We start from the raw sequence: 25,676 nt of genomic DNA, 5'->3' as shown, positions 1-25,676 counted from the left end.
CCATTTGTTTTCTGTTTCAGGCCTGAGTTGATCTTCTCTACAGCAGCAAGCAGGTCCTGAGAGTCCAGGAAGTCCAATTAAAGTCATAATATTACACAAGTTTCACAGTGGGACCTGCATAACAAAAAATTCTACACTACACAGGCATCATTCAAACTCATATCTAATCTACAATGTCCTTTATCACGTCACCTCTCATCTTATAAGTTGAAAGATGTTAAACAACGACAAGCGTGGCCCGTGGACCAACTGTACCGATATTGTCCCAACTTAGTTACTTCACAGGTGTTGGGTTTTAATCACAAAAGGCCTCGGTACAATTGGTTATTATCCACCCACTTATAAGTTTTATTTTCTTTGTCACTTCTTAGATGTGAGATCTCTCCTCTCCAACAAAATAACAGTCTGCAAGACATCCTCTGATTTGGATACCATAAAGACGTACTCAACAAAAAAGAGCTTGCTCTAGGTCTGTTACTTAAGGGGTTGATCAAAATGGAAATTTGTTACTGAGACCATTCTTGAAAGCAAGGCAGAACTAACTTTCACAGTTTATCATGAATCAGCATTTTATGCTTAAATTCTGCAAACTAATATATTACATTGGGAAACTCAATTGATGTGGCTAGAGGTGGCATGGACTCTTTTACTAATAGTTCAATGTAATTTTGCAGATATCTTTGCGAGGGCTTTTTATGAGCCTATTCTGGTGACAGAATTTGTTAAGAGACTTTTGGGTTGCAATGATTTCTCAAAGGGAATGCCGGATCGTGAATTTCTTAAGGTGTTATAATTATAAATTCTTTTGATTGGTCTATCACAATATAATGTTCTCCTTTGGCAATAGATCAGTAAAGTTGAGGATGTATATTTGGCATGGAGCTTACATTTAATTTTGGCACATGATCTCTTCCGTCTTTATGAATATCGAACGGTCTTTTTGGGATATACACCACCTCCGTTGAGTAAAACTATTGTATCAACCATGTGATTGTTGTTTACAGCTAGAGAGAAACCTTAAATAAGTCAAGGTAACGTGCATTGGCAGCATCACTCATTGAAAAACTGGGGTGAGTTCACCTGTTGGATTATTGTGAGGGATATGACATAGGTCAAAACACTGGTGTGCCCTGGGTCATTATGTGTCATGCTTGACTGGACATCTACTTCCACCCCGAACTTTGTCTCCAGGTTGACACTGGGTAGTGACTATGTATTGCACGTGTTTTAATTATAAATAATGATTTTAGATATATATATATATATATATAAATACTAAATTTTAATGATATATAGTTGTACAATTGTATTGAGGGTGATATAATAATAAGCCCTCTAATTTTTTTAAATTAATGAAACTAAATACCTAACTTTTTTGTTTTTAATATATGATTTTATGCGTTTTTTCATATTTTTATTATTTACCATTATATAATTATACTGTTAATTAATTATATACCATATGATTCACATTATAATTTAATTGACGGTTCGGATTAGTATTTGAATTGTTGAATGAGACCACAAGATTGCGACACATGGCATATTTTGATGAAACCGTAACAAAGTGCAGCCCACACGTCTTTCCTTTTCCCTCATTGGTGCGTTCATTTTACTTGTTGCTGCAGTCAACAACCACTACACCACACCCCTAGATTCTAAATCCAGCATTTTGGTACACGAAATATATATATATATATATATATATATATATATATCAACCCAACATCCAGACACGTCACTATTAACACCGTTTACTCAATGTTATTTTTCAATTGTAAGAGAGTAATTTAGTACTTCTACCTCTCACTAACTTTGATTCTCTCTCCTCCATTGCCGTATTGCCTGCCACAATGCCTCTTGTTCTTATTTATTCTCTATATACAATATTAACATATGTAAATAGCTTTCCACAATCTCACATATAACTCTTTTTCTTTCTCATTAATCTCTTCTTCGACCGTATGAATCATCTCAATGGATGGGAGTAGTTCGATTTACCCACGATTATTCTTCCCTTCTTCTTCACCTTCCTCATGGTCGTTCATCGTCGCTCGCCTCTCCATCGCCAGCGGTCGTAATTGGAACTGATTACTCCAACAATTACAAATTCAAAATTGGTTTTCTACAATTAAAGGTGAGGGACTGGCTATACTTACTTCTAATTGTTTGGGTAGCTAGCCTTATTTGACTCAAATATAATAGAATGATTGTTATTCATACAAGTTCAGATCATACATTTATAGGAGACCTATCCAATATGAACAGTGAACACAAAAATCAATTACTATAACTACATAAATACAATATGTCCATAAGTCAATAAGTTGTTGAGCTAACACTAAGTTGTTGAGCCAACACTAAGTTGTTAAGCCAACACCAAGTTATGGAGCTAACACTTCCCCTAAAGTTGGCCTAAAGTTGGCGCATACACATCAATTATGTCCAACTAGCCAAGCGAATCATAAAAGGCATTTGTCGAAAAACCTTTAGTTAATACATATGTCAGTTTGTTTTCTGTAGGAACAAAAAGAAAGCTGATAATATTGGCATCAAGCTTTTCTTTTATGAAGTGACGATCAACCTCGACATGTTTAGTGCGATCATGTTGTACCAGATTCTGTGAAATATCAATTGATGTCTGGTTGTCACAATACAATTTCATGGTAGTTTTTGGTTGGACACCTAAATCACATAACGGGTTTCTCAACCATAGTAGCTCATACAGACCATGAGTCATACCTCTATACCCAGCTTCTGCACTAGACCGTGCCACCACCTTTTGTTTCTTGCTTTTCCATATAACTAGATTACCTCCCACAAAGGTAAAGTAACATGATGTCGACCTTCTGTTTGTAATATTTCCAACCCAGTCTGCATCTGTAAAGCCGTTAACCTCAAGAATGTTGTTGTTTTTAGAGAATATTACTCCTCTCCCTGGAGCTGACTTGTTGAAGTACCTCAAAATTCTCACAAGAGTATTAATGTGACTCTCGCTTGAATTATGCATGAATTAGCTCACTACACTCACTATATAAGCAATATCTAGTCTAGTATGAGTCAAATAGATCAATTGCCCAACTAACCTCTGATAGCGAGCTCGATCAATCGGTGTCTGGTCTGGGTACTCTCCTAAACGATAGTTTTACTCGATAGGGGTGTCGATAAGTGTGAAATCTAATATACATGTTTCTGTCAACAAATCAAGTATGAACTTCTTTTAGCACAAGTAGATCCCGTCTATCCCCCTTGTTACTTCAATCCCTAAGAAATACTTGAGATCACCCAAGTCTTTCATCTCAAATTCAGAAGACAACTGTTCTGGCAGCCGATCAATCTCTACAGTATCATTACTAGTAATTACCATATCATCAACATATATAATCAAAGCTATTACCTTCCCTTGCTGATGCTTAAGAAACATGGTATGATCTGAATTACTTTGTTTGTAACAAATCTTCCGCATAAACTGTGAGAAGCCCCCAAACCAGACACGAGGTGACTGTTTGAGACCATATAGAGACTTTCTCAATTTGCACACAAAATCACCAGAAGTAGTTACGTACCCTGGAGGGAGACTCATATACACCTTTTCAGCTAACACTTCATGAAGAAATTCATTCTTGACATCAAACTGTCGAAGTGGCCAATTCAAACTAGCAGCAAATGAAAGGTACACTCGGATATTGTTCATCTTTGCAACATGAGTAAAAGTCTCATCATAATCAATACCATATGTCAGAGTAAACCCCTTTGCAACAAGACGTGCTTTATACCTGCTAATTGATCCATCTGAATTATGCTTTACAGTGAACACCCAACAACACCCTACAGTTTTCTTGCCATGTGGTGGAGGCACAAGTTCCCAAGTATCATTTTTCTGCAATGCCTCCATCTCTTCCTCCATTGCTTTTCTCTATTTTGGATCCCATAATGCATTATACACTTTGCTAGGTACTGATACAACAAATATTTGATTCATAAATGATTCATATGACTGATAATATCATAGTGGACATATAATTGGCTACTGGATATTTTGATTTTGCTTGTAAACTAGGTTCATATCTATTGGATAAAGTAATATTGATCTTACCACCTGCTCGAGGCTTTGTGGTCACAAAATTATTACCGTTAGTGCAAAATTGTCCCACAGTATGTCTAGAGTCGTGCGAGAACTCAACTCTCCAATCATTCTTGTCGTCTAGCTCTTTAATGGCATTCTCTGCATCTCTAATGTGGACAAAATCAATAAAAGCATACCCCGGTGGTCTCCTTGCAACCCATATCCTTTTGATACTTTCGAAGTTATGAAATTCAATCTCAAGCTTATTTTTTGAAACCCGAGAATTCAAATTGCCAATATACACACGAGACATTTTTTTTCTCGAGTGTACTAATCAAATTCTTGGGTGTGGTAGACAAAGCAGCCCAAAACAAGTTGGGCCTGACAGACATGGTTGGAGCTGGAGCGTGTCGGACAACACAATCTGGGTTGCGCTGAAACCAATCTAATCGATCTAGAAATCACCGTGCGAAATGGAGACAACGCCGGGAAGAGGAACAAGCCGATCTTGGAAGAATTAGACGCCGAAGCCTAACTGGAGATGTAGTGGGCTAGGCAGGCGGAGAATGGAGAACGAGGCCGGAGATAACGCTGACGCGGGTTGAGATTCAATGGAGGAGATGCGGCGACGAACTGACTGGATTTGAAGTCGTCGTCATCCGAGATTGGGTGAAAGCCGACGGGTAAGTCCACTGGAGAATGAAGACGCTGAAAATCAACGGTGGGAATGACGATGCTTGTGTTCTGGGTGCCTAAAGCAGAAGCTTGGGTGCCGAAGGTGCCAGACCGTATATCAAAGACACTACTGAACTGAAATTGACATAATGAGAATCGCATCTGACCGAAAACTTACGCTAAACGGAGATGATGCCGGACTGACGAATTAGAAAGCTGCTGACGATCTGTGGTGGAAATATAACCCTAACAATGGGGTTTAATTCCACAAACAAATTGTAGCAGAAAAAAGAGAGAGACAAAGTCCTTCAAATCTTTGCTCTGATACCAACTCAAATATAATAGAATGATTGTTATTCATAGAAGTTCATATCATACATTTATATGAGACTTATCTAATATGAACATTGAACACAAAAGTCAATTTCTACAACTACATAAATACAATATGTCGATAAGTCAATAAGTTGTTGAGCTTACACTAAGTTGTTGAGCTAACACCAAGTAACACCAAGTTGTTGAGCTAACAATTTGAACCCGAAGGTTGAGAACACAAACAATAAGATTTCAAGGATTTACAGGGTTATGCAACTTATCTTTATTCTTCCTACGCCATATCTTTTTAATCCACCATAGCCATCAATTCGATTGGAGTTGAAGTCTTGAACAAACAAATTCAATTTGGATCATGTGAGAGGTGGAGACTGAGGAGGAGAAATTCAAGATATTTTGATCAATTTTAATGGATAACTAGATAAGCTTGAGTATCGAAGGGTATGGAATATTGATGGTAATAGAATTGTAGAGGGGTCAAGGATGCATGAGGGACGACACTAGATGAGTGTACAGGGAGATTCATCCGAAGGAAAAAGTTAAAGAGACCAAACTACCCTTCAAATTTGATCAGATAACACTAAGACTAACGGTGTTAAACTGTTAATAATAGCGTGTCTAGATACTCATTGGATCTTCTTATTTCATTATTTCACGTACCAAAATTATAGATTTAGAATAGAGGTGGCAAACGGGTTAGCCCGACCTATTTTAAGCGGGCCAAAACCATGCTCGTATCGTGTTAGTACCGACCCATTTATTTTTCATGCCGATTTTTAATGTGTCAGGTTCGGGCTTTTTCCGCCCACTTGCCACCTCTAATTTAGAACTTGATGTATGTAAGTTATTAGTGGCCTTCAATTGGTGTACTAATTTCTAAAATGGGTAAATTTCTTCTGTGATATATGAGATATGGTCAATTGGACAAGTTTAGTATTTAATGTTTCAAAGATGATACCTTGGTACTTGAAGTTAGATTTTATGTGACACTTTGGTACTTAAGTTGACTTCTTTGTTAGATATAGAAGGTACTGACATTTACATATTATTTATCAAAATAACAATTAAAATAGAATTTTATGGATTCAAGACTAATTTCTATCACCTTGGTAGTCATCAATTCTGAATCGTTTGTGAGAAAATAAACATGTATTAATTTTAAGCTTTAATTGAAGATGAAAATTTGGATTTTTGTTTTCGAAATCTAGAATTTTTTATTTAAGTACCCACGATAATGCTTTTAGTTAATTAAATAAAGCTTTGCGAAGTAGGTGTGTGAGAAATTGTATTTCATAAGCATAAAACTAACTTATGCTATCAACATGACCCAAAAATATTAACTTAAACACATAAAACAATTAAGATTTGAGGATAATGAACACAAAAAACTTATGTTTTATTGTATTTTTATAAATATATATATATATATATATATATTTAAATATCTATGTTACCCTCCCATTAGTCAACATAAGTGCAAAAGTGTCATATAAAATTTAACTTTAAGTACCAAAATGTATTCTTTGAAATATTAGGTATCAAAGTGTCTATCAATTTGTATACTATTTTGTGGGAAATAAATGCTCTCATAGGTTCTGTTTTCACATGCAGAGTTGGCACTATATTAGATTGAGATTGATACTCTAAGGGCAACTCCAACCATAAGCTTTATTTGGGGTGCTATTTTTATTTTAACACCCCTTATTGCACTATTCATATATGACTCATTTCTCTATCTCCAACAATTAGGTGCTATATGGGGTGCTATATACACAATTATTGATTAAAATATGATTTTGAGTGTTTTATGAAACGTGTTATGACATAGTTGAATTGATGCGAGCCCAATACATTGTTGAAGTCTTGGTCTTGGAAAATCACTAGATATAAGACTTAGTTTATGTCCAAGTTCTATTAAACCAAAAGTCCAAAACCCCTTAAAACAGGATGTTGGAGATGGAAAGTTCATTTTTAAGACCAAAACCAAAGTTTAGCACCATTGTTAGAGTTACTTAACATCTATGAAGCACAAACACGTGCTATGGGCAGCGTATTGCGTGTTCGATACGGACACAGACACGCTCGAACACGCGAACTGACTTTGGATACGGCCCAGACACGCTAGTATCCGAATCGGACACGCGGACACGCACCAACTCATAATAAAAGTTAAAATGCTTATGGTGAGATTCGAACCTTAGTCATCTAAGACACTCAACAACTCCTCAACCATTCCAACAGATTCAATTTTTTTAATATTTATGCTTACTTTAATATATAAAGAGAGAAACTCGTGATAAAAAATAAGAATGCTTGTGGTGTGATTCGAATCTTGGTTATCCAAAGTACTTATCAAGTCCTTAGTAATTCTAACAAGTTATGTTTTCATCATTTTAATGCACCCTTTGACATATATATATATACATCTAAATTTCGAAATAGTTTCAAATTTATAAATTAAATTTTTAAATATATATATATATATATTAAAAATAATATTTAATTAACGTGTCTACCACGTGTCCGTGTCTAAAAAAAATTATATATGCCGTGTCTACGTATCGAATCGTGTCTAATACGGACACTTATGTTCGTGTCCGTAGTACTTAGCCCAACATTCAAAGTCTACGGAACCAATGACGCATGGATGCATGTGTGAGTTTGGAATGACTGGGGTTTGGTGGTTACACTCTGAACTTGGATTTTTGTTTCTACTCTTTTTGTTTTTTTTTTTCATGGTGGTTTTTATTGGAAACATAGATCATTCAATTCAATCAATTTGTAGTTGAGGAAGAAATGAAGACATGATGTGGCTTTGAAGAATGAAGACACATGTTGGCGGTTTTGTTACTTTCTTTATTATGCACTATCACATTTTAGAATGGTAAAATTCATGGTTTTCACTTGTTGGCTTTTGCAACCAATACTTATATCGTTCAGGACTTCAGATGTTATTGCAATAGTCTTACATAGTGGTATGATGCTCTAAGATGCACGCATGCCTGTCAAAATCACGTATTGGATTGAAACCCATCTTTTAACTCACAAAATGTGCACATGTCATGTATAGTAAATAGTTTTAGTTATTTAATGCATCTTTTAACCCACAAAATGCACACATGTCATGTATAGTAAATGGTTTTAGTTATTTAATGCATCATCTTTTAAGACACAAAAATTCACATGCGCATCTAGTATATATTTTAATATCTATTTTACTCTCTCATTGGTCAACGTAAGTACAAAAGTATCGTATAAAATCTAACTTTAGGTACCAAAATATATTCTTTGAAATATTAGGTATCAAAATATCCAATTGGTCATACCTCAAATACCATAGAAGAAATTTACTCTAAAAATAATCAGTGACTCGAGATCTTGCCATAGTCAAATTTGGCATGGTTGCATAACATCTCCAACAATACAGTTAAATCCTACATGGAAAGCCCAACATCTATCAATGACTATTGAAACACAACTCCAACAATAATGTTATCTGCCACATGAATGACTATCCCAAACAATCATGCCAAATTTGACAAAATTAACGACTAAGTCATTCTTTTCTTTATTATTTTATCTCTCATTCTCCTTCATTCATACCCACAATTTTCTTATTAATCGACAATTTCTCTCTCGTTGATACTGCTTGGAAGCTAGAGGAAAGTTTTTGGAAGCAACGTCCCCATGTCAATTGGCTTATGGAGGGTGATCAGAACTCTAGATTTTTCCACCTAACTACTGTTTATAGAAGAAGCATGAACAAGATCAGCAACATACATCTTGACAATGGCAACTAAATCGGTGATGAGAAACTTGTTAGTTAAGCATTATGAGGCCATTTTGAGAAGCTCTATTCCAGTTCTGGTTGTAGGGAATGTGGACCAACCTTAAACTCGATTCCTATTAGAATCTCGAATGATTAGAATATTGAGCTCTTGAAACATTTTTCCCTTTCCGAGATTGAGCAGGCAATCAAACAACTTTGGGAACTTCAAAGCTCATGGGCTAGACGGGTTTCCAGGTACCTTTACAAACAATTTTGGGAAGTGGTTCGTGACAATATTAACAGGGCGGTGTCGAGCTTCTCTGAGGATTGTTCTTATATTTTGGAGCTGAATAAGACAAACATAGTTTTGATCCCCAAAGTTCCTTATCCGGAGTCTATGGGGCATTATCGACCTATAAGCCTCTGCAATAACTCCATTAAAATCATATCCAAGCTCTTGGCAAACTGTTTGAAACCCCTGTTGCTTGATCTAATATTTGAAATCAAAACGTGTTTGTGGCGGGGAGACAGATTCAAGACAACCTCATTCTAGTATATGAAGCCTATCATTACCTGAAGTTGAAGAAGTCTATAATTAGTCATGAGTTTGCTATTAAGTTGGACATGAATAAAGCTTACGATAGGGTGGAATTGGACTTCTTGGAGGCCACCCTTCAGCGCTTTGGTTTCTCTGATGGTTGGGTGAGGCTGGTGATGAAAATTGTGACTTCTGTCTCTTTTTCTAATTTGATAAATGGCAAGCAGGGTGACTTCTTCTCTCCGACGAGGGGTTTCCGTCAGAGAGATCCTTTGTCTCCCTACCTATTCTTATGGGTGGGAGAGGTGATATCCTTGAACATTTTGGAGGCATTAGGTAACAATTAGCTGCAGGATATCAAATTGAGTCCCACCTGCCCCTGCCTCTCTCATCTTATGTTTGCAGATGACACCCTCATCTTTTCCATAGCTACGGTTGAAAACTGCATGTTCCTGAATGAGATTATATTGCTCTGCCTCCGGCCAATGAGTCAACTTCAATAAGTCTTCGATCTACTTCTCCCCCATAACTCCCAGCTTAGTTCGTGCTCATCTTGCTTCTGAATTTGGCATCCCAATTGCGGCTAAACTTGATGTGTACCTCAGACTCCCTACTTTCTGGGGTAATTCAAAGCGAGAAGCTCTTAATTATATACGGGAGAGAATTAGACAGAAAATGGATGGTGGGAAATCAAATGTTCTATCTCAAGCTAGAAGGGAAGTCCTTATAAAGGCTGTGGCTATAGCAGTTCTGGCATATCCTATGTCGATTTTCCTCTTGCCTATCTCCCTGTGCAAAGTAATAAACTCTGATATATCTAATTTCTGGTGGGGATTTAACAACAACAAAGAAAAAGTCCACTGAAAGAATTGGAATACCCTCTGCAAGAGCAAGTTTGACGGTGGTTTATGTTTTAAAAACCTACAGGTTTATAACAAAGCCATCTTGGCGAAACTGTGTTGGCGTCTTATTCAAAGTCCAGAAGCTATATGGGTGAGAATTCTTAAAGCAAGATACTTCCTCTTGCTGATTTCCTAAGAGCCAAGAAAGGATCAAGACCATCGTGGATATGGAATAGTCTTTTGGCGGGAAGAGAAATTATTGAGATGAACTCTCTTTGGCAAGTGGGGAATGGCAAACAAATTGATGTATGGAGTGATATATGGGTCCCCAATGAGGATGGAGGCTTAATCAAGCCAATCATCACTTCAAATCGTTTTACTGCATTAACGGTTTCATAGGTGATTTCGGAGGATGGAGATTGGAAAATTGATCACATTGAACTCTTCTTGAAACCGAGTGACATTAAGCTTATCAAGGTTTGCCTATTGGCCATGCTTGTGATAATGATAAACTGGTGTGCCTCGCAACAAGAAAGGTACTTACTCAGTTAAGGTGAAGAAGTGGAGTTTGTTGAGCATTGTCTTCTCACATGCCCTAGCCCCTCTTACAACTTCTCAAAATATAAGATCAAACTTTTTAAGATGGCTGGAAGCTTTCTCTTCCTCGAAGGATTCTAACAAAGCCACAACTACTTCTTCGGGAAGCTGTGCAACAGATGGTCTCCTCCTCATGCCAACTATGTTAAGATTAATTTTGATGCCTCTTGGAAGAAGAATATGGATGCTACTGGTATTGGTGTCTGCATTGGGGGTCCCCAGGGTTGTTCTTTGGCTGGTTTGTACTCGGTTGGTAGTTTTAATTCGGTGGTGGAGGTAGAGGCGGGAGTGGCTATCTTGGGCCTCAACCTTGTAGTCAAATGCAATATGAGAAACATAGTCATGGAAGGTGACTGTAAAGAAGTCATTGATGCCTTTGCCAATCCAACTAGGTGTCATAATTGGAGAATCTCCACGCTGGTGAGGAAAGCTGCCTCCCCCTTACTTATTTCACTAATGTCACTGGATTTGGGTTATTCATGATGTCAAAATCGCTTGGCAGACTCTGCTGCTAAGCTTGCTATCTCGAAGTTGAGCTACTTGGAATGGGATGTCTATCCCCCAACTTCTCTCATGGATGTGCTGTTAGCATATGGTCTCCCTTGACCCCCCCCCCCCCCCCCCCCATGAGTGTTTCCTTGTTTTTTCCTCTTAGTCTTTCTAGTTGTTGGCTTTCTTTCGTTTTGTTCTTTCTCTAGTTTCATGTGTTTGTTTATTTCCCATTATATGTTCCCTTCTTTGGCCTCTGTGCCTCTTTAATGAATTTTCTTATTGACAAACAAAAGGTATAATTTCTAGTTGATGAATTAGTTTTGGAAAATTAATGTGATTCCTTGAGATAAGAAACAATTGGTCTTCAAATAAGTCTATTATGTTAGCGCATTGTGGGGGAGCCAGTGTCTATAAAAGTATAGATATGCTTGTGAGTTGTGAGTACACTCATTACTTGGTAGATATTTTGAATATAGAAAAAATTGTGACACCTATGACATGCTATATTCTTGTCTCTTTGCTTTGTGCATGTACAATTACATCATTTCTCAATGCGCTTGCATTGCTTATGACTTCTGAGATCTTGATCATGTGACTTAGCTAATACTTCGAGTTTTCAGACTAAACTAAAACGAGTGTTGAATAGAGTGTTGATCACCTGGTCGCAAACTAAGGTGTGGGGCTCAATCGCAAACAATGTCATATCATCCTAAAAAATCAGTAACATGCACTTGACTCATTGTAATAATGAATGGAGTGCTGATCACCTAATCGGCTGTTGAGCGTCCCTAATACGAGAGGACTGGGTTGGGCCAACAGAGACTAAACAATTAGATTTAACGAAAGTTGAGCGACGCATAGTGTCTAACAGTTGATCAAGTAATCAACGACGCGTTAGTGACGGAGCATCTTACCTTCACAAATTCGTTCCCCTTTCAAATCACAATTTCCTTTTTCTCTAATATTAAAACATCAACGGCTGTCCTCGCGACAGCAGATTCCTCTCACAATCTAAACCGTCCAGCACTACGAAAGTAGCATCCACAGGACACATGAGTGACATGACCATTCCCCCCTGAAAACCTCCCACGTGTCCAGTGACGCATATTTAATGCAAAATTTTGGCTTACTTGCCACAAAAGAAGCGCCAACGAATTTGGATCCGATTCGCTTCTCCATTATCGCTTCCTTCGGTTTACGCCTACCTTTCAATCTCACTCCCCCACTACTTCATCCCCCAATCCCTCCCTTTTCTTCTAAACCTAACCCCCCAATTTTGAATCGCTGCTCTCAAGTTTACTGGTAATTGTTTCCAATCTACGCTAATCTGATTCATCGTTTCAATTTCCGCTTTCGTTGTTTGTTTAACTCTTTAATTCTAATCTCTGCGGAGCTGTTAGGTGTAATTATTCTACTGTATTCAATTTGAGCTGTTGGGTCTTGTGCTCCTTATGAAATTGGCTAAAGAATTTGATAATATACTATTTCCTTGTACAGTTTTATCAACTTCGAATGATTTTGACTAGGACTCTAGGAGATCTCGAGTTTGGGTTACCATGACAAATTCGATCAGCATTTTAGAGATTGAGTTCATTTTATTTAGGGTAGTGTTATGGTTATATACTGAAAATGAGGTTTTGTTTGGAAATAGGATAATCATGGATCGGCTCAAAGCTCCGGCGAGGCTAATGATAGTTTCGGATCTTGATCATACTATGGTAGGTCTTCTCCAAGGTAATGTGACGTTTTGGTCTTGCTTTATTTTTGTTTTTCCTGAAGTGGTTTTGTTGTGGAAACTATTTGCAGGTTGATCATCATGACAAGGAGAATGTTTCTCTTCTCCGGTTTAATTCTCTGTGGGAAGCCAGTTATTGTCACGACTCTCTGCTAGTCTTTTCCACCGGAAGGTCACCAACACTGTACAAAGAATTGAGGAAGGAGAAACCTCTGCTGACTCCGGATATAACTATAATGTCTGTGGGGACTGAGATTACTTATGGTAACGATATGGTTCCGGATGATGGTTGGGTTGAGGTTCTGAATCAGAAGTGGGATACGAATGTAGTCAGAGAAGAATCAAGCAAGTTTCCTGAACTTAAGCTTCAGGTATTGATTCTGAAAATTGATCTCTTAGTTTTCAATTCAATTATTATGACGAATGTTATTATCTTTTAATGAACTGGTGCCAATAAAGAATAACTCTCTGTTTGAAATCTCTGGATGATTGAAATTAATGTGAATTGCAGGCAGAAACAGAGCAACGAGCGCACAAGGTCAGCTTTTATGTTGAGAAAGACAAGGCTCAGGCAGTGACAAAGGCTCTTTCAGAGGCTTTGAAACAGCGTGGGGTGAGATACCATTTCAAGAGTGTTTTTACCTGTTTAATTGTGTCAAATTTCCAAAGAGAAACTCTTCTTGTGGTGCATAGAACGCTGTTGCTTTTGTTATTAACTATGTTTTGCTCCATTTTTTGATCAGTTGGATGTGAAGATAATCTATAGTGGAGGAATAGATTTGGATATATTACCACAAGGTGCTGGAAAAGGACAAGCTCTTGCGTATCTGCTTCAGAAATTTAAGACGGAGGGACATCCACCTGTTAACACTCTTGTTTGTGGTGATTCTGGAAATGATGCTGAGCTCTTTAGTATCCCTGAAGTATATGGAGTCATGGTATAATGTTGCTCTCTTCAAATATTTTTCTCTTAGTCTTTTTTGCCAGTCAGATATGGTATGTAGTGCATTTCTTTTCTCATTATTTGGTCTCTATCCTCATTAATAATAGTGGGCTTGCCTTCCGTTGTTGGTGCAATAAATTGTTGTTAACAATGCAGGTTCAGAATGCCCAAGAAGAATTGTTGCAGTGGCATGCTGAAAATGCCAAGGATAACAAAAGGATAATTCACGCGACAGAGAGATGTGCAGGCGGTATCATTCAAGCCATTGCTCACTTTGGTCTAGGTCCAACTTAGTGCGAGAGATACAGATATTTCCGACTGAGAATTTACGCTTCATGAAACCTGCAGTCTAGATCTCATCAACCAATACAAAGTGGCAACAAGACAATGTATGATTTTGTCACTATGACAATGCACTTGCACAGACAAGTTATAAACTTGCAAGTTTGTTTTGATAATGATGATGGGGTTCAAACTTTTTAAGTCTGATGTTGTCTAAAATATTTAGTCGCTCACTTGTGAATTCATTGCTATTAGTTGAGCACATTCTATGTAAGTTTACAGAGTAACTGACCTGATCACCCAAACCGATTATGACGGAAGACCCAACAGCGAATGTATATAACCAGTCCTCTCATATTAGCCACAGCTCCCAACAGGAACCACATGCTTCTTTAAACCAAAACCTTGGCAGCCGTAGAGCCAACTATTAAAGATGGGATCAAGCCCTATAATGTATCATATTCCTGGGTTTACTATAGTTTGGTTTCAACCTAGCTCGAAGCTTTATTCCTACCTTCTTGCACTCTAAGCAGAGAACATAAGCATAAGAATGTTATGACGAACATACCAAAGTTGGAAGTGTTGAGACTTGCGATCCTGGATGTACCTACGAGCTATATATGTTCAGACAATTATATCATGTAATCACTTGTGCACGCAATTTTCTTCTTTTAACTGATCAAGGGACTGCACCAGTACTATCTCCAGATATCACATATCAGCAGTCATACTATGTTCGTGCAGTGAAGCACTGTTCTACATGTCAATGTATAATTAATTAAGCTTTCAGAGGTTTGGTATATATGATGTATTTGAAACCTCAATAAACCATTGAATAACTATGTCTGTACAAGATAACAGATGCCATGTTGATAGCTACTATATCACGAACGGGCACCAATCGAGCAAGGTAGACAACCCAGCGGCACCAGGCTAGGATTCCTGCAATGAAACGAAAACTTAGGCACCTAGCTGACATTCTTACCCTAAATCCTATGAAATGGTCTGATTAAACACCAATGAAGAACACCTTTTAGCTCTACTTGCATTACTCAATTGCAAACTGAAGTATCGATTCTTGATTGAAAAAATGTACACAGGAAACCTAGGCTAGGGATCAAGAAAGGAGTACTAGGAAATCCTAGAGTTACAAGGAGAGAATTGAACACAAAACAAAAAAACAATGCTATGAACTATGAAGTAGACGTCTCATATAGAAGGCGATTCGATTTCAGGCATACAAACCCTAATATTCATGTTACTGCTGTTCGTTTCTGAAGCCTAGTTGAGCTAAAATCTGACCAATTTCTTCAAATCAAGAACACCTAAGGGAAGTGGCTCCCACAACCACTCGATAATCTTCCACCTGTCAGAGGACACGTGTATTTATAAGCATAAATTTTTGGCTTACTTCCCACAAAAGAAGCGCCAACGAATTCCAATTCCAATTCCCTTTCCCATTTTCGCTTTCCCAATTTGAATCGCTGCTCTTAACTTCACAGGTGATTGTTGTTTGTTGCTTCGTCGATTCATTTTGTTTCATTTCACTTTCTGCGCTTGTTTGATTTTGAGCTGTATAATTCTACTATGTACTTTTGGGAAATGAAATTTAACCCATGATTTGAGCTATTCAATCTTCTCTTCACAGTAGTCGGACCTTAGGAATCCCTAAAACTATACTCCGATTGAAACTTCTTGAGAAACTTTGAGATATTTTGTATTTTCTTTGTTCAGCTTCATTTGAGTTTTGAATTTGATTCAGGAATGATTATATTTAAGATATTTCGAATTAGAGTGACCAGTTTTATCAGCAAATATGGAGATTTTTTATTTTTTAAAAAAGAAAAAGAAAATTAGGATAATGGTGGATGATTGTGGTGTCATTGTTATGAACTGAAAATTAGGATTTGTTTGGATATAGGATGATTATGGATCGGCTCAAAGCTCCGGCGCGGTTAATGATAGTTTCAGATCTTGATCATACTATGGTAGGTTTTCTCCAAGTGACTGTGATATTTTGGTCTTGCTTTATTTTGTTTTACCTCAAGTGGTTTTTGTTGTGAATATATTTGAAGGTTGATCATCATGACAAGGAGAACCTTTCTCTTCTCCGGTTTAACTCTCTGTGGGAAGCCAATTATCGTCACGACTCTCTGCTAGTCTTTTCCACTGGAAGGTCACTAACACTGTACAAAGAATTGAGGAAAGAGAAACCTATGCTGACTCCGGATATAACGATAATGTCTGTGGGAACTGAGATTACTTATGGTAATGATATGGTTCCCGATGATGGTTGGGTTAAGGTTCTGAATCAGAAGTGGGATAAGGACATAGTCAGAGAAGAAGCGAGCAAGTTTTCTGAACTTAAACTTCAGGTAGAGTTTAATATTATGGAAATTAATCAATGTCTTAGTTTCTAGTGCAGTTAATATTGTGATGGGAATTTTTCATTTTCTAACGAACTGATGTCAAAAAAGAAAATTTTCGCATTTGAAATTCAGGATCATCGAACTCAATGCGAAATGCAGGCAGAAACGGAGCAACGAGCGCACAAGGTCAGCTTTTATGTTGAGAAAGACAAGGCTCAGGCAGTGACAAAGGCCCTTTCAGAGGCTTTGAAACAGCGCGGGGTAAGGTACCAGTGTTAGGGAGTGGCTTTACATGTTTACTTGTGCCAATATTGTCGTAGGGGAATCTCTTTTTAGTGGTGACTAGCAGGCTGTTGCTTTTGTTATTAACCTTATTCTGTTGCTTCATTTTAATCAGTTGGATGTTAAGATAATCTATAGTGGAGGAATAGATTTGGATATACTGCCACAAGGTGCTGGAAAAGGACAAGCTCTTGCATATTTGCTTCAGAAATTTAAGACTGAGGGACATCCACCTGTTAACACTCTTGTGTGTGGTGACTCTGGAAATGATGCAGAGCTTTTTAGTATCCCTGAAGTATATGGAGTCATGGTACATAGCTGCTCTCTTCAGGGTTCAGATATTTGCCAAATGAGAAATTATATGTAGTTCACCTTGTTTGTCGTTCTTTGGTCTCTACCCTCATAATTTATAACGGGCTTGTCATCCTTTGTTGGCAACCATGCAGGTTAAGAATGCCCAAGAAGAACTGTTGCAGTGGCATGCTGAAAATGCCAAGGATAACAAAAAGATTATTCATGCAACTGAGAGATGTGCAGCTGGTATCATTCAGGCCATTGGTCACTTTAGCCTTGGTCCAAATTTGCCCCCCAGAGATGTTACAGATATTTCAGACTACATAGTGGAAAATATGAACCCTGGTCATAATATAGTGGAGTTTTTCTTATTCTACGAGAAATGGCGACGTGCAGAAATTGAGAATTCAGAGATCTATCTGGCAGGGGTTAAAGCCAATTGTGTATGTTTCTTATCCCCATGAGATCATGAGGTCTTATAATATTCCGTATTTTAAGGTTGTCAGAAGAATTATCATACTTCCGATGTCAGATTTTGACATTGTTTAGATATGCTTCATATTATCATTTCGGTACTAGTTAGTTCATGTTATTTTTATGTGCCTATTTAGAACGATGTGAAGTTTTTTGGGCTCCCATGAGTATCATGCTATGCTATTTTGTCTTTCAAGAAGGTGAACTGAAAATAAGAAAAATCTAGGAGTTTTATGTTTAGACAATATGCATTGGTTTCTACAAATATGCACATGAAAATGCTTAGTTTTTCTTCAATGAAATTGCATCCTCAAATTTATAGCGGTTTCATAAAGGGATTTGCTCCTTTAAACTTATTGTGGAACCTGTCCAATATACTAAAATAAGGGAGCAAACTCATTCTTGTTATTGTTGTAGAAAATTAAATGGGCCTTGAATATTTCTTTAATTATATTGTTCCATACATCACCCAGGTGTTTCCATCTTATCAGTTACTAACTGATAGTATTCATTGGGTCAGTGTCCATCTGCTACATATGTCCATCCTACTGGCAATGAGAATAATCTTCACAACTGCATAAATGCTCTTAGAGACTGCTACGGAGACAAACAGGGAAAACACTATCGAGTTTGGGTGGATCAGGTTTTACCAACACAAATCGATTCAAACACATGGCTAGTGAAGTTCGATATGTGGGTATTATCTGGTGGGAATCTCTCTCTCTCTCTCTCTCTGTATGTGCCACTCAATCATATGATACTTTATTCATTGTGATGAGGTGTTGGTTTTAACTTCTTATGAGATTAATACCTTGCAATTTTGGCTCTTCTAGGTACTCTTGGAGAAACTAAATTTTTTTTGCTGTATATATTTGCAGTTTTTCGGTTGTTAGGTGTGAGTGAACTTTTTACTAAATGCATTGCTTGATCTGAGTATATTATCGTTCACTCATCATGGCGAGTCAGCGGTTGTTTCTTCAAGTTATGATGATACATAGCTATATTACTTTTTAAGAACAGTATACACACTATACAGTTCTTAAGATGGTTGTTGACTTTGACAAGTAAATTTCTACTGGTTATATGATGGAATTTTCTTCTGATGTTGAGTCGTTAAGATTGTTGTTGACTGACGAGTAAATTTCTACTGGTGATATGATGAAATTTTCTTTTCTGATGTTGAGTCGTTTTGCCATAGGAAACACAAAAGTGTTTTGATTGTCTGATTTGAAATAGGATTTTTGTTTACTGTGAATGAGTTAAAAGTTTCCCCTGACATTTGAATTTTATTTGAAACATTTATATTCTATGTACTTCTTTATATTTTTAGCTTTTTAAAGATAATTTGGAAGGGTAATCATACACGGTAGGGAAAGTGTTATAAATATCTTGAACAGCTAGGTTATCTCTTTCAAGTTCTTGCCGTTTTTCTGCTGTTCTTTTGACTGTGGTTATCATTGTAGGTGAGGAACAAAATGCAGCAAGGGGGACTGCTATATATTCTTCAAAGGTGAGATAGGAACTTGGTGGTATTGGCTTTTGTCCTCCCATAGTTGCACTTTATATATAACTAACATGGTGCATTGGATTTTCAGGGTGAGAATCCTTCAGGTCATCTCACTTGGATACGTGGGCATCAGACTTGGATCAAAGGATATGAACCAAAACAAGTTGCATCATTTTTCGGCTAAAATGTCCACGGCTTCGTTTTTGAAGGTGCTACTACAGTGCCCTTGGAATCTCCTTTATGAAAATAATTTTGTTAAAAGGGTTGTCCATGACTCAGTGTACAATAATTGTAAGCCCAATACTCGTGGTCTACCATCTACTGATTTCTTCAGTGTTGATAAACACCAGTGAAACCTGAATGACAGAAGAAATACCAATGATAAAAGTAATCCTTGTACATGGCTCATATTTTGTTGAGCCAGATGTTTAAGTTCATTTTCCGTTTTACTTTTTAATCTGTAAAGTAAAATGCTTTGATACGTTCTAGAAAAAACGAGCTGAAGATTTTTTTTTTACTTTTTTTTCTTATTGGCCTAAGAAGTGAAAGTCTAAGTGCTGTTCTGTTATGATGTAGGAGGTTTGTAGAGTGATTCTCAGGCAAAGGCTGAAATAGTGAATTGGGCTCTGAAATGGTTTCAATTTTCTTTTTTGTCTTTGAACTGGTATGCACTATGCACTCATGCAGTGATAGATAACCATGCCGGATATTGGAGTCGAAACAGATATGGACATATGGTGCTGATGATTCATGAGACTGATGAGAGCCTTTGAACAAGTGTTGCTGCAATCTCCAAGTCCCAAACCAAACCACGTTCACACAAATGCACATTTCCGGAACCCTTCTTCCCTAACAAACACACAAACCTTGCAACAATTATCCGTGATCCAAATAAATGCATCACCAGCATTGGTCACATTTTAGCTCCCCTTTGCATGAAACAGGTTGCACTAAACTAAGCACCACACGTAAACACTCCTCAAACCCTACTTCCCGCGTGGCGACTCCAAACCCACAACACGTATGAGATCAAACATAAACATATTTCATATTCAAAAACCCTTATCCACTACTATTCCACTATCTCCCTCCTTTCCAATCAAATTCCAAATCTTCCGCCACACTCCTTTTCTCTTTCACTTTCTCCTTTTATACGGGTCTCAGGGTCTATTCCAGATCTGTGTTTTCATAAAGAGACTGAGAGAGACAAACAAACAGAGAGAGGCCAATAGTAATAGGCAGATATGGGGCTCAGGATTGTGAATGGAGTTCTGTTCTTGTCATTCTCTTGGGCAGCCATGAAGCTCATCCACCTTATGCTCCACCCCGTATTCTACTTCACCTCCTGAGATACTTATTTGGATCTGCAGCTGGTAGCTGAAATGGGTTTAGACAGGAAATTATACTTTTGAGATGTATACCCAATTTGGGTTTCTTTTAGTTTTCTCTTAGTGTGGGAAGTATTCGTTTTTGTAAAAGTATGTACTGTAATGATCGAATGTTGGTCCTGATGGTTTGTTAATTTAGGATGAAATTGTGTTGTTGCTGATTTGGTTTGGTTTGGTAACATCAATGGATATCGGTGCAACACTGGCATATTTTTTTTCTGATGTGCTTAGGACGTGGTGCTTGAACTTTATTCAATGGTGGTTTCGATGAATTGGATCATACATCTTGAATCATAATTCTTAATTGCTGAACCCGTGTGTATTTCCTAACAAATTTGGGTATCAATGAAGCAACAATATACACACGCTGATCAGTGATCACCCGTCAGGGCTGGCTATGTTCACAAAGTCCTTAAGTAACATAAGACATTTGACGTTAAAATTCTGAAGTAACAAAAAAATCTATAAATCAAGAACTATTCAAAAACTCTTAGATCCACTATCCTAGGAATATTGATCACTGGCGTTTATCTTATCGCTTCGGTTCTTCCGCAACTTCTCCTCGTTCGGCTTGTTTTTACTACTAACCAGAGGTTACCCAGCGATTGATCCAATCATATATCCTTCTTCACCGGGGAGGTCATTACACTCTTGCGATGCATGCCAAGGCAATAGAGGTTTCGAAATACAGCTTCACTACTGGAGTGGATGTCTGCTCGGATAAACAGCTAGTTAGCTAACCAAATTGGTTTATCAAGCTCATGCAAATTATGTGAACTTATAACTACCATCCATTCTTGAATATGATATAAGTTCACATAATGAAATTGGAGAATTTAATCTCTTAGTGGTGGAATTTCAGAGAACTGACATTGGACCTTGACCAGAGGCCAGAACCGATTTAGTCAATGATGACTATCATAAATCAACAGTGTCTTGTGTCAGTTGTGTGAAAATCAAAGGACCTGAATACATGTGTAAATGAGCCGAACCGAATATTACGTTGTTTATATTTTTGGCTCATTTTCATTCGATCGATCGAGCTTAAATGACCAGGCCTGATTTTTGTGCTTCATGTTTAAGCTCGGCTCTGCTTGAAAAAGCTTGAGCTGAGCTCATGCCGGGTCATTTTATTAAACGATGTCGAACTCGAATCGAACCGGCTTAAATCATATGAATTTAAAATTTTAAAATTAATAAATTAAAAAAGAAATTCAAAATCTAATATCATAGCATCACATAAAAACTTTTTTATTTGTAATAAACTAAAAAAAATAAATCAAAATTGTTATTTAACTTAAAGTCTTTAACTAATTATTATAGAAAGAAGTCTTTCAGTTCTTTCGAACAAATATAATATTTTTAATATTATTTCTCATACAAAAATTATACTTTAAATATAATATAAAAGTTAATAAGTTAGGCTTAATTAATAAACGAGTCGAGCTTTTAACAAGCCCGAACTAGCTTGCGAGCTAAACGAATTGAATACATGTTGTTTAAGCTCAACTCATTTTTAAGGTTGAGTTTAATATTGAGCTCAAATTCGGCTCATTTAACTTTACGAGCTCGAGTCGAACGGGTTAAAAACGAACCAAATACGAGTCGAACACAAGTGGCTTGAGCCTACTTACAGCCCTAGACCTAAATACCAATGTATGACTACATTACATGAAGTATAGTTGAGCGGAAATGTTATATTTGGAACGTAACTAAAATTTAACCGACAGTTGAATCTTAATTATAAATGGATTGGGTTAAGAGAATGATCAAATTCAAACGTTGTCTATTGACGGATCTGGATAAAATTATGACAAGTGTACAAAGTTGTACCCACCAACTACCAACAACCAACCACACAACAATAGTAAATCAACTGATTACACCCGTTAAGATTTTCTCTAAAATCTCGTATGGATTACCAAAACAAGGGAGAAAATAATAGTAACTGAATCAAAGCAACTTACTCGGAAAGATCCGAAATGGTGATAGATTTGCGGTTTATGAATATCCAGATAAAAAAGAGCAGGAGAAGGCTGTTACTTGTTACCAATTAAATCTGAGGCACAGGATAACACATGTTAAATTAGCTTAGCCGTCTTCTAATGACACCAAATTCCTTCATCAAATCTTAAGTTCCTTGTATGCATCGTCCATCTAGAACACCTATATATACAAATCTTCTCACCAACCCTCATTCCTCACCAGTTTCCCATTGTCTTTCTGAAGAATGCGTTCGTTTCGCTTCTTTTCTATTCAGAAAAGATGTGCCTAGCGTTTCATCCAAATTGAAGAGCTTGCATGGTTTCATATCATTAGAGATGGAGAACTCCATTGGTGTCGGATTCATGGCGGTTTTCGCTGTTTCCGGGAGCGTTGTTCTTTTTGCTCATCAATTCAACAAGCGTCTGCTCTCTCATTTCATGAAGGATATTGAGTTTGAATTGGGTGGCTTGCTATATAATCATCACCATCATCACCACAAGAAATTGAGTGGTCAGTGAATCTCTTCTTCCTCTACTTTATTAATTTTCAATTTTAGACTTTTTCCGCGTCCATTTGATTACTATTTGGCCTTGAATTCTAACACAAATGTTATTGCTAATTGAGACAATTGATATTAGTACGCAGTGGCGGACGCATAAAAGTATTTGAGTTGGGGAAAAAAATTAAAGAGTTTAATTTGTGGGAAGAGTAAAAAAAAATAGAGATGTTTTTGGAGAATGAAAGTAAAGAAAAGAGAAATTGGGTAGGAGGTAGGGTCACGTTCTAGTATCTACAAGATTTGGGGTTAATTAAAGAGAATTAAATGGAAAATTCTGTAAAATTGGATAAGAAAAGTTTTTCTCATACGGGTCTTTTAGTTTGACTTCTTAATAAGAAGAGATAGGTATTTCTCAATATAACATAATTTATTTTTGGCTTAATCCCTTAATACAGCTTAGACGAAAATCAACAAAACGAACGGCTTTAGAAATAAAAGAATGAACAAGAGAGAGAGAGAGAGAGAGTCAATTTGCAATTTAATAGGAGTAATAGCCCTAATAACAACTATAATAATATTTTTCTGAGAATGATATGTGTGTATATTTGACTCAACTTTAAAAGAAAAAGGAAAAAAAGACACTAATTACCACATGTCAAAAGTTGAGTGGAGGCAGCGGCCCCCGCCTGCGTCAGCCTAGTACATACTACGTAGTCATACAACTATTTTTCATGATCAAGTCTATGATCGAGTTGGGGATAGATGATGAATTGCACGGTGAATGAAATGTATGCGTATTGAGTCTCTCTTCTTTTTCAATGAATTGAAGTAATTGTATTCCGATAGAGTTTATGCAATTCATGTGTATGAAGATTATTAGGTTAGTCTAACCATATTGAATATTCATCATGAGTTGATTTGTAAAGAATGCATAAAGTTCATTTGATTATCTTGGGGTCTTGAATAAACTAGGGCCTGAGAAAATCCAACAGTGCAAGAAGACGGTTCGATTTGCAGATGATGTTGCAGAACCTTCATCAAACAACAAAGAGTATCGAAAGAGGCGGATGACGAAGCAGCATACCAATGATAGCCGTGGTTACCAGACTGAGAGCACCATGCCACTCAACAGGCAAGCTCTTTACAAAGGGATCATTGATTTCAAGACCCTCAAGGGTCAGGATGTATATTAACTTAAAATTGCAAACTCATTTCATGCTTTTGTTAAGAAGAGGAAAAAGAGTTGCCTACTCTCTATTGGTGTATATACCAGGTCACTCACATTCACTGATCATTCATACGAGAGACTTGTAGTATACTACTAGGTAGGTAATCACGGTTTTCTTCGAGTTTTGTTGTTTGTAAGTACATTGTGTTTTTCATTTTAATCCTTTAAAAGATTCAAAACAATCGAGGGTACACCAAATCTCGCAATTTTTTTATCGTCCTACTCGCATGATAAACTTCTATGAATGTGCAAGGTCTTTAGATTTGTGAATGAAAGGGATTTGTTTTTGTTGATTGCTTGACCAAATCCAAAGAATTATCGAAACGATGATTCTTTTGAAGATTGGACGTGTGCTTGACCAATATTTGGAAAAAAAAATTCAGTGCTTCCGGAGAACTACGTTGCAATTTTCAGTGAATCTCCTCACCTGTTATATTTTGACACATGAATTTATGGGCAATTCAATTTACACCCCATTGGAAGAAGAGAATTTCAATTAGACCCATCTTTTTTTTCATTTCAATTTACACCAAAAAGTTGCCATGTAGGATTAACAATAAAACATTTATTCTCTCAATATAACAAAAGTTGTCACTGAAGTCAAATTTGTAACCTACCTAATTTACTAATCATTAACTTCATCTATCCCATAAAAGATTCAAAACAATCGAGGGTACACCAAATCTCGCAATTTTTTTATCGTCCTAATCGCATGATAAACTTCTATGAATGTGCAAGGTCTTTAGATTTGTGAATGAAAGGGATTTGTTTTTGTTGATTGCTTGACCAAATCCAAAGAATTATCGAAACGATGATTCTTTTGAAGATTGGACGTGTGCTTGACCAATATTTGGAAAAAAAAATTCAGTGCTTCCGGAGAACTACGTTGCAATTTTCAGTGAATCTCCTCACCTGTTATATTTTGACACATGAATTTATGGGCAATTCAATTTACACCCCATTGGAAGAAGAGAATTTCAATTAGACCCATCTTTTTTTTCATTTCAATTTACACCAAAAAGTTGCCATGTAGGATTAACAATAAAACATTTATTCTCTCAATATAACAAAAGTTGTCACTGAAGTCAAATTTGTAACCTACCTAATTTACTAATCATTAACTTCATCTATCCCATAAAAGATTCAAAACAATCGAGGGTACACCAAATCTCGCAATTTTTTTATCGTCCTAATCGCATGATAAACTTCTATGAATGTGCAAGGTCTTTAGATTTGTGAATGAAAGGGATTTGTTTTTGTTGATTGCTTGACCAAATCCAAAGAATTATCGAAACGATGATTCTTTTGAAGATTGGACGTGTGCTTGACCAATATTTGGAAAAAAAAATTCAGTGCTTCCGGAGAACTACGTTGCAA

The 25,676-nt window shown here is 36.9% G+C and overlaps 3 protein-coding genes across 4 annotated transcripts; all 3 read left to right on the top strand.

The window, feature by feature from the left end:
• Positions 1-12,517: 12,517 nt before the first annotated feature.
• Positions 12,518-14,494, top strand: LOC126800198 (probable sucrose-phosphatase 2). Its single transcript, XM_050527515.1, has 6 exons — positions 12,518-12,614; positions 12,964-13,030; positions 13,119-13,418; positions 13,559-13,660; positions 13,791-13,985; positions 14,147-14,494. The coding sequence occupies exons 2-6, from the start codon at positions 12,971-12,973 to the stop codon at positions 14,282-14,284; spliced, it is 795 nt and encodes a 264-aa protein (XP_050383472.1). The 5' UTR covers positions 12,518-12,614; positions 12,964-12,970; the 3' UTR covers positions 14,285-14,494.
• A 1,203-nt stretch (positions 14,495-15,697) lies between these two features.
• LOC126800183 (sucrose-phosphatase 1) lies at positions 15,698-19,599 on the top strand. Of its 2 annotated transcripts, XM_050527494.1 has the most exons (9): positions 15,698-15,774; positions 16,194-16,260; positions 16,348-16,647; positions 16,801-16,902; positions 17,039-17,233; positions 17,370-17,660; positions 18,212-18,398; positions 19,155-19,201; positions 19,287-19,599. In XM_050527494.1, the coding sequence occupies exons 2-9, from the start codon at positions 16,195-16,197 to the stop codon at positions 19,380-19,382; spliced, it is 1,284 nt and encodes a 427-aa protein (XP_050383451.1). In that variant the 5' UTR covers positions 15,698-15,774; position 16,194; the 3' UTR covers positions 19,383-19,599. The 2 variants fall into 2 exon arrangements, 1 of the variants encoding a protein (XP_050383451.1); XR_007672698.1 differs by lacking the exons at positions 15,698-15,774; positions 19,287-19,599 and having other exon boundaries at positions 18,165-18,398.
• A 3,106-nt stretch (positions 19,600-22,705) lies between these two features.
• LOC126800192 (uncharacterized) lies at positions 22,706-24,451 on the top strand. The gene is made up of 2 exons (XM_050527506.1): positions 22,706-23,082; positions 24,044-24,451. The coding sequence occupies exons 1-2, from the start codon at positions 22,731-22,733 to the stop codon at positions 24,262-24,264; spliced, it is 573 nt and encodes a 190-aa protein (XP_050383463.1). The 5' UTR covers positions 22,706-22,730; the 3' UTR covers positions 24,265-24,451.
• The last annotated feature ends 1,225 nt before the right edge of the window (positions 24,452-25,676 follow it).

The sequence above is a fragment of the Argentina anserina genome, chromosome 6, assembly GCF_933775445.1.
Source record: "Argentina anserina chromosome 6, drPotAnse1.1, whole genome shotgun sequence".
Taxonomy (NCBI): Eukaryota; Viridiplantae; Streptophyta; class Magnoliopsida; order Rosales; family Rosaceae; genus Argentina; species Argentina anserina.
The sequence above is the reverse complement of the archived record's forward strand: the minus strand, read 5'-3'. Positions and strand labels throughout refer to the sequence as shown.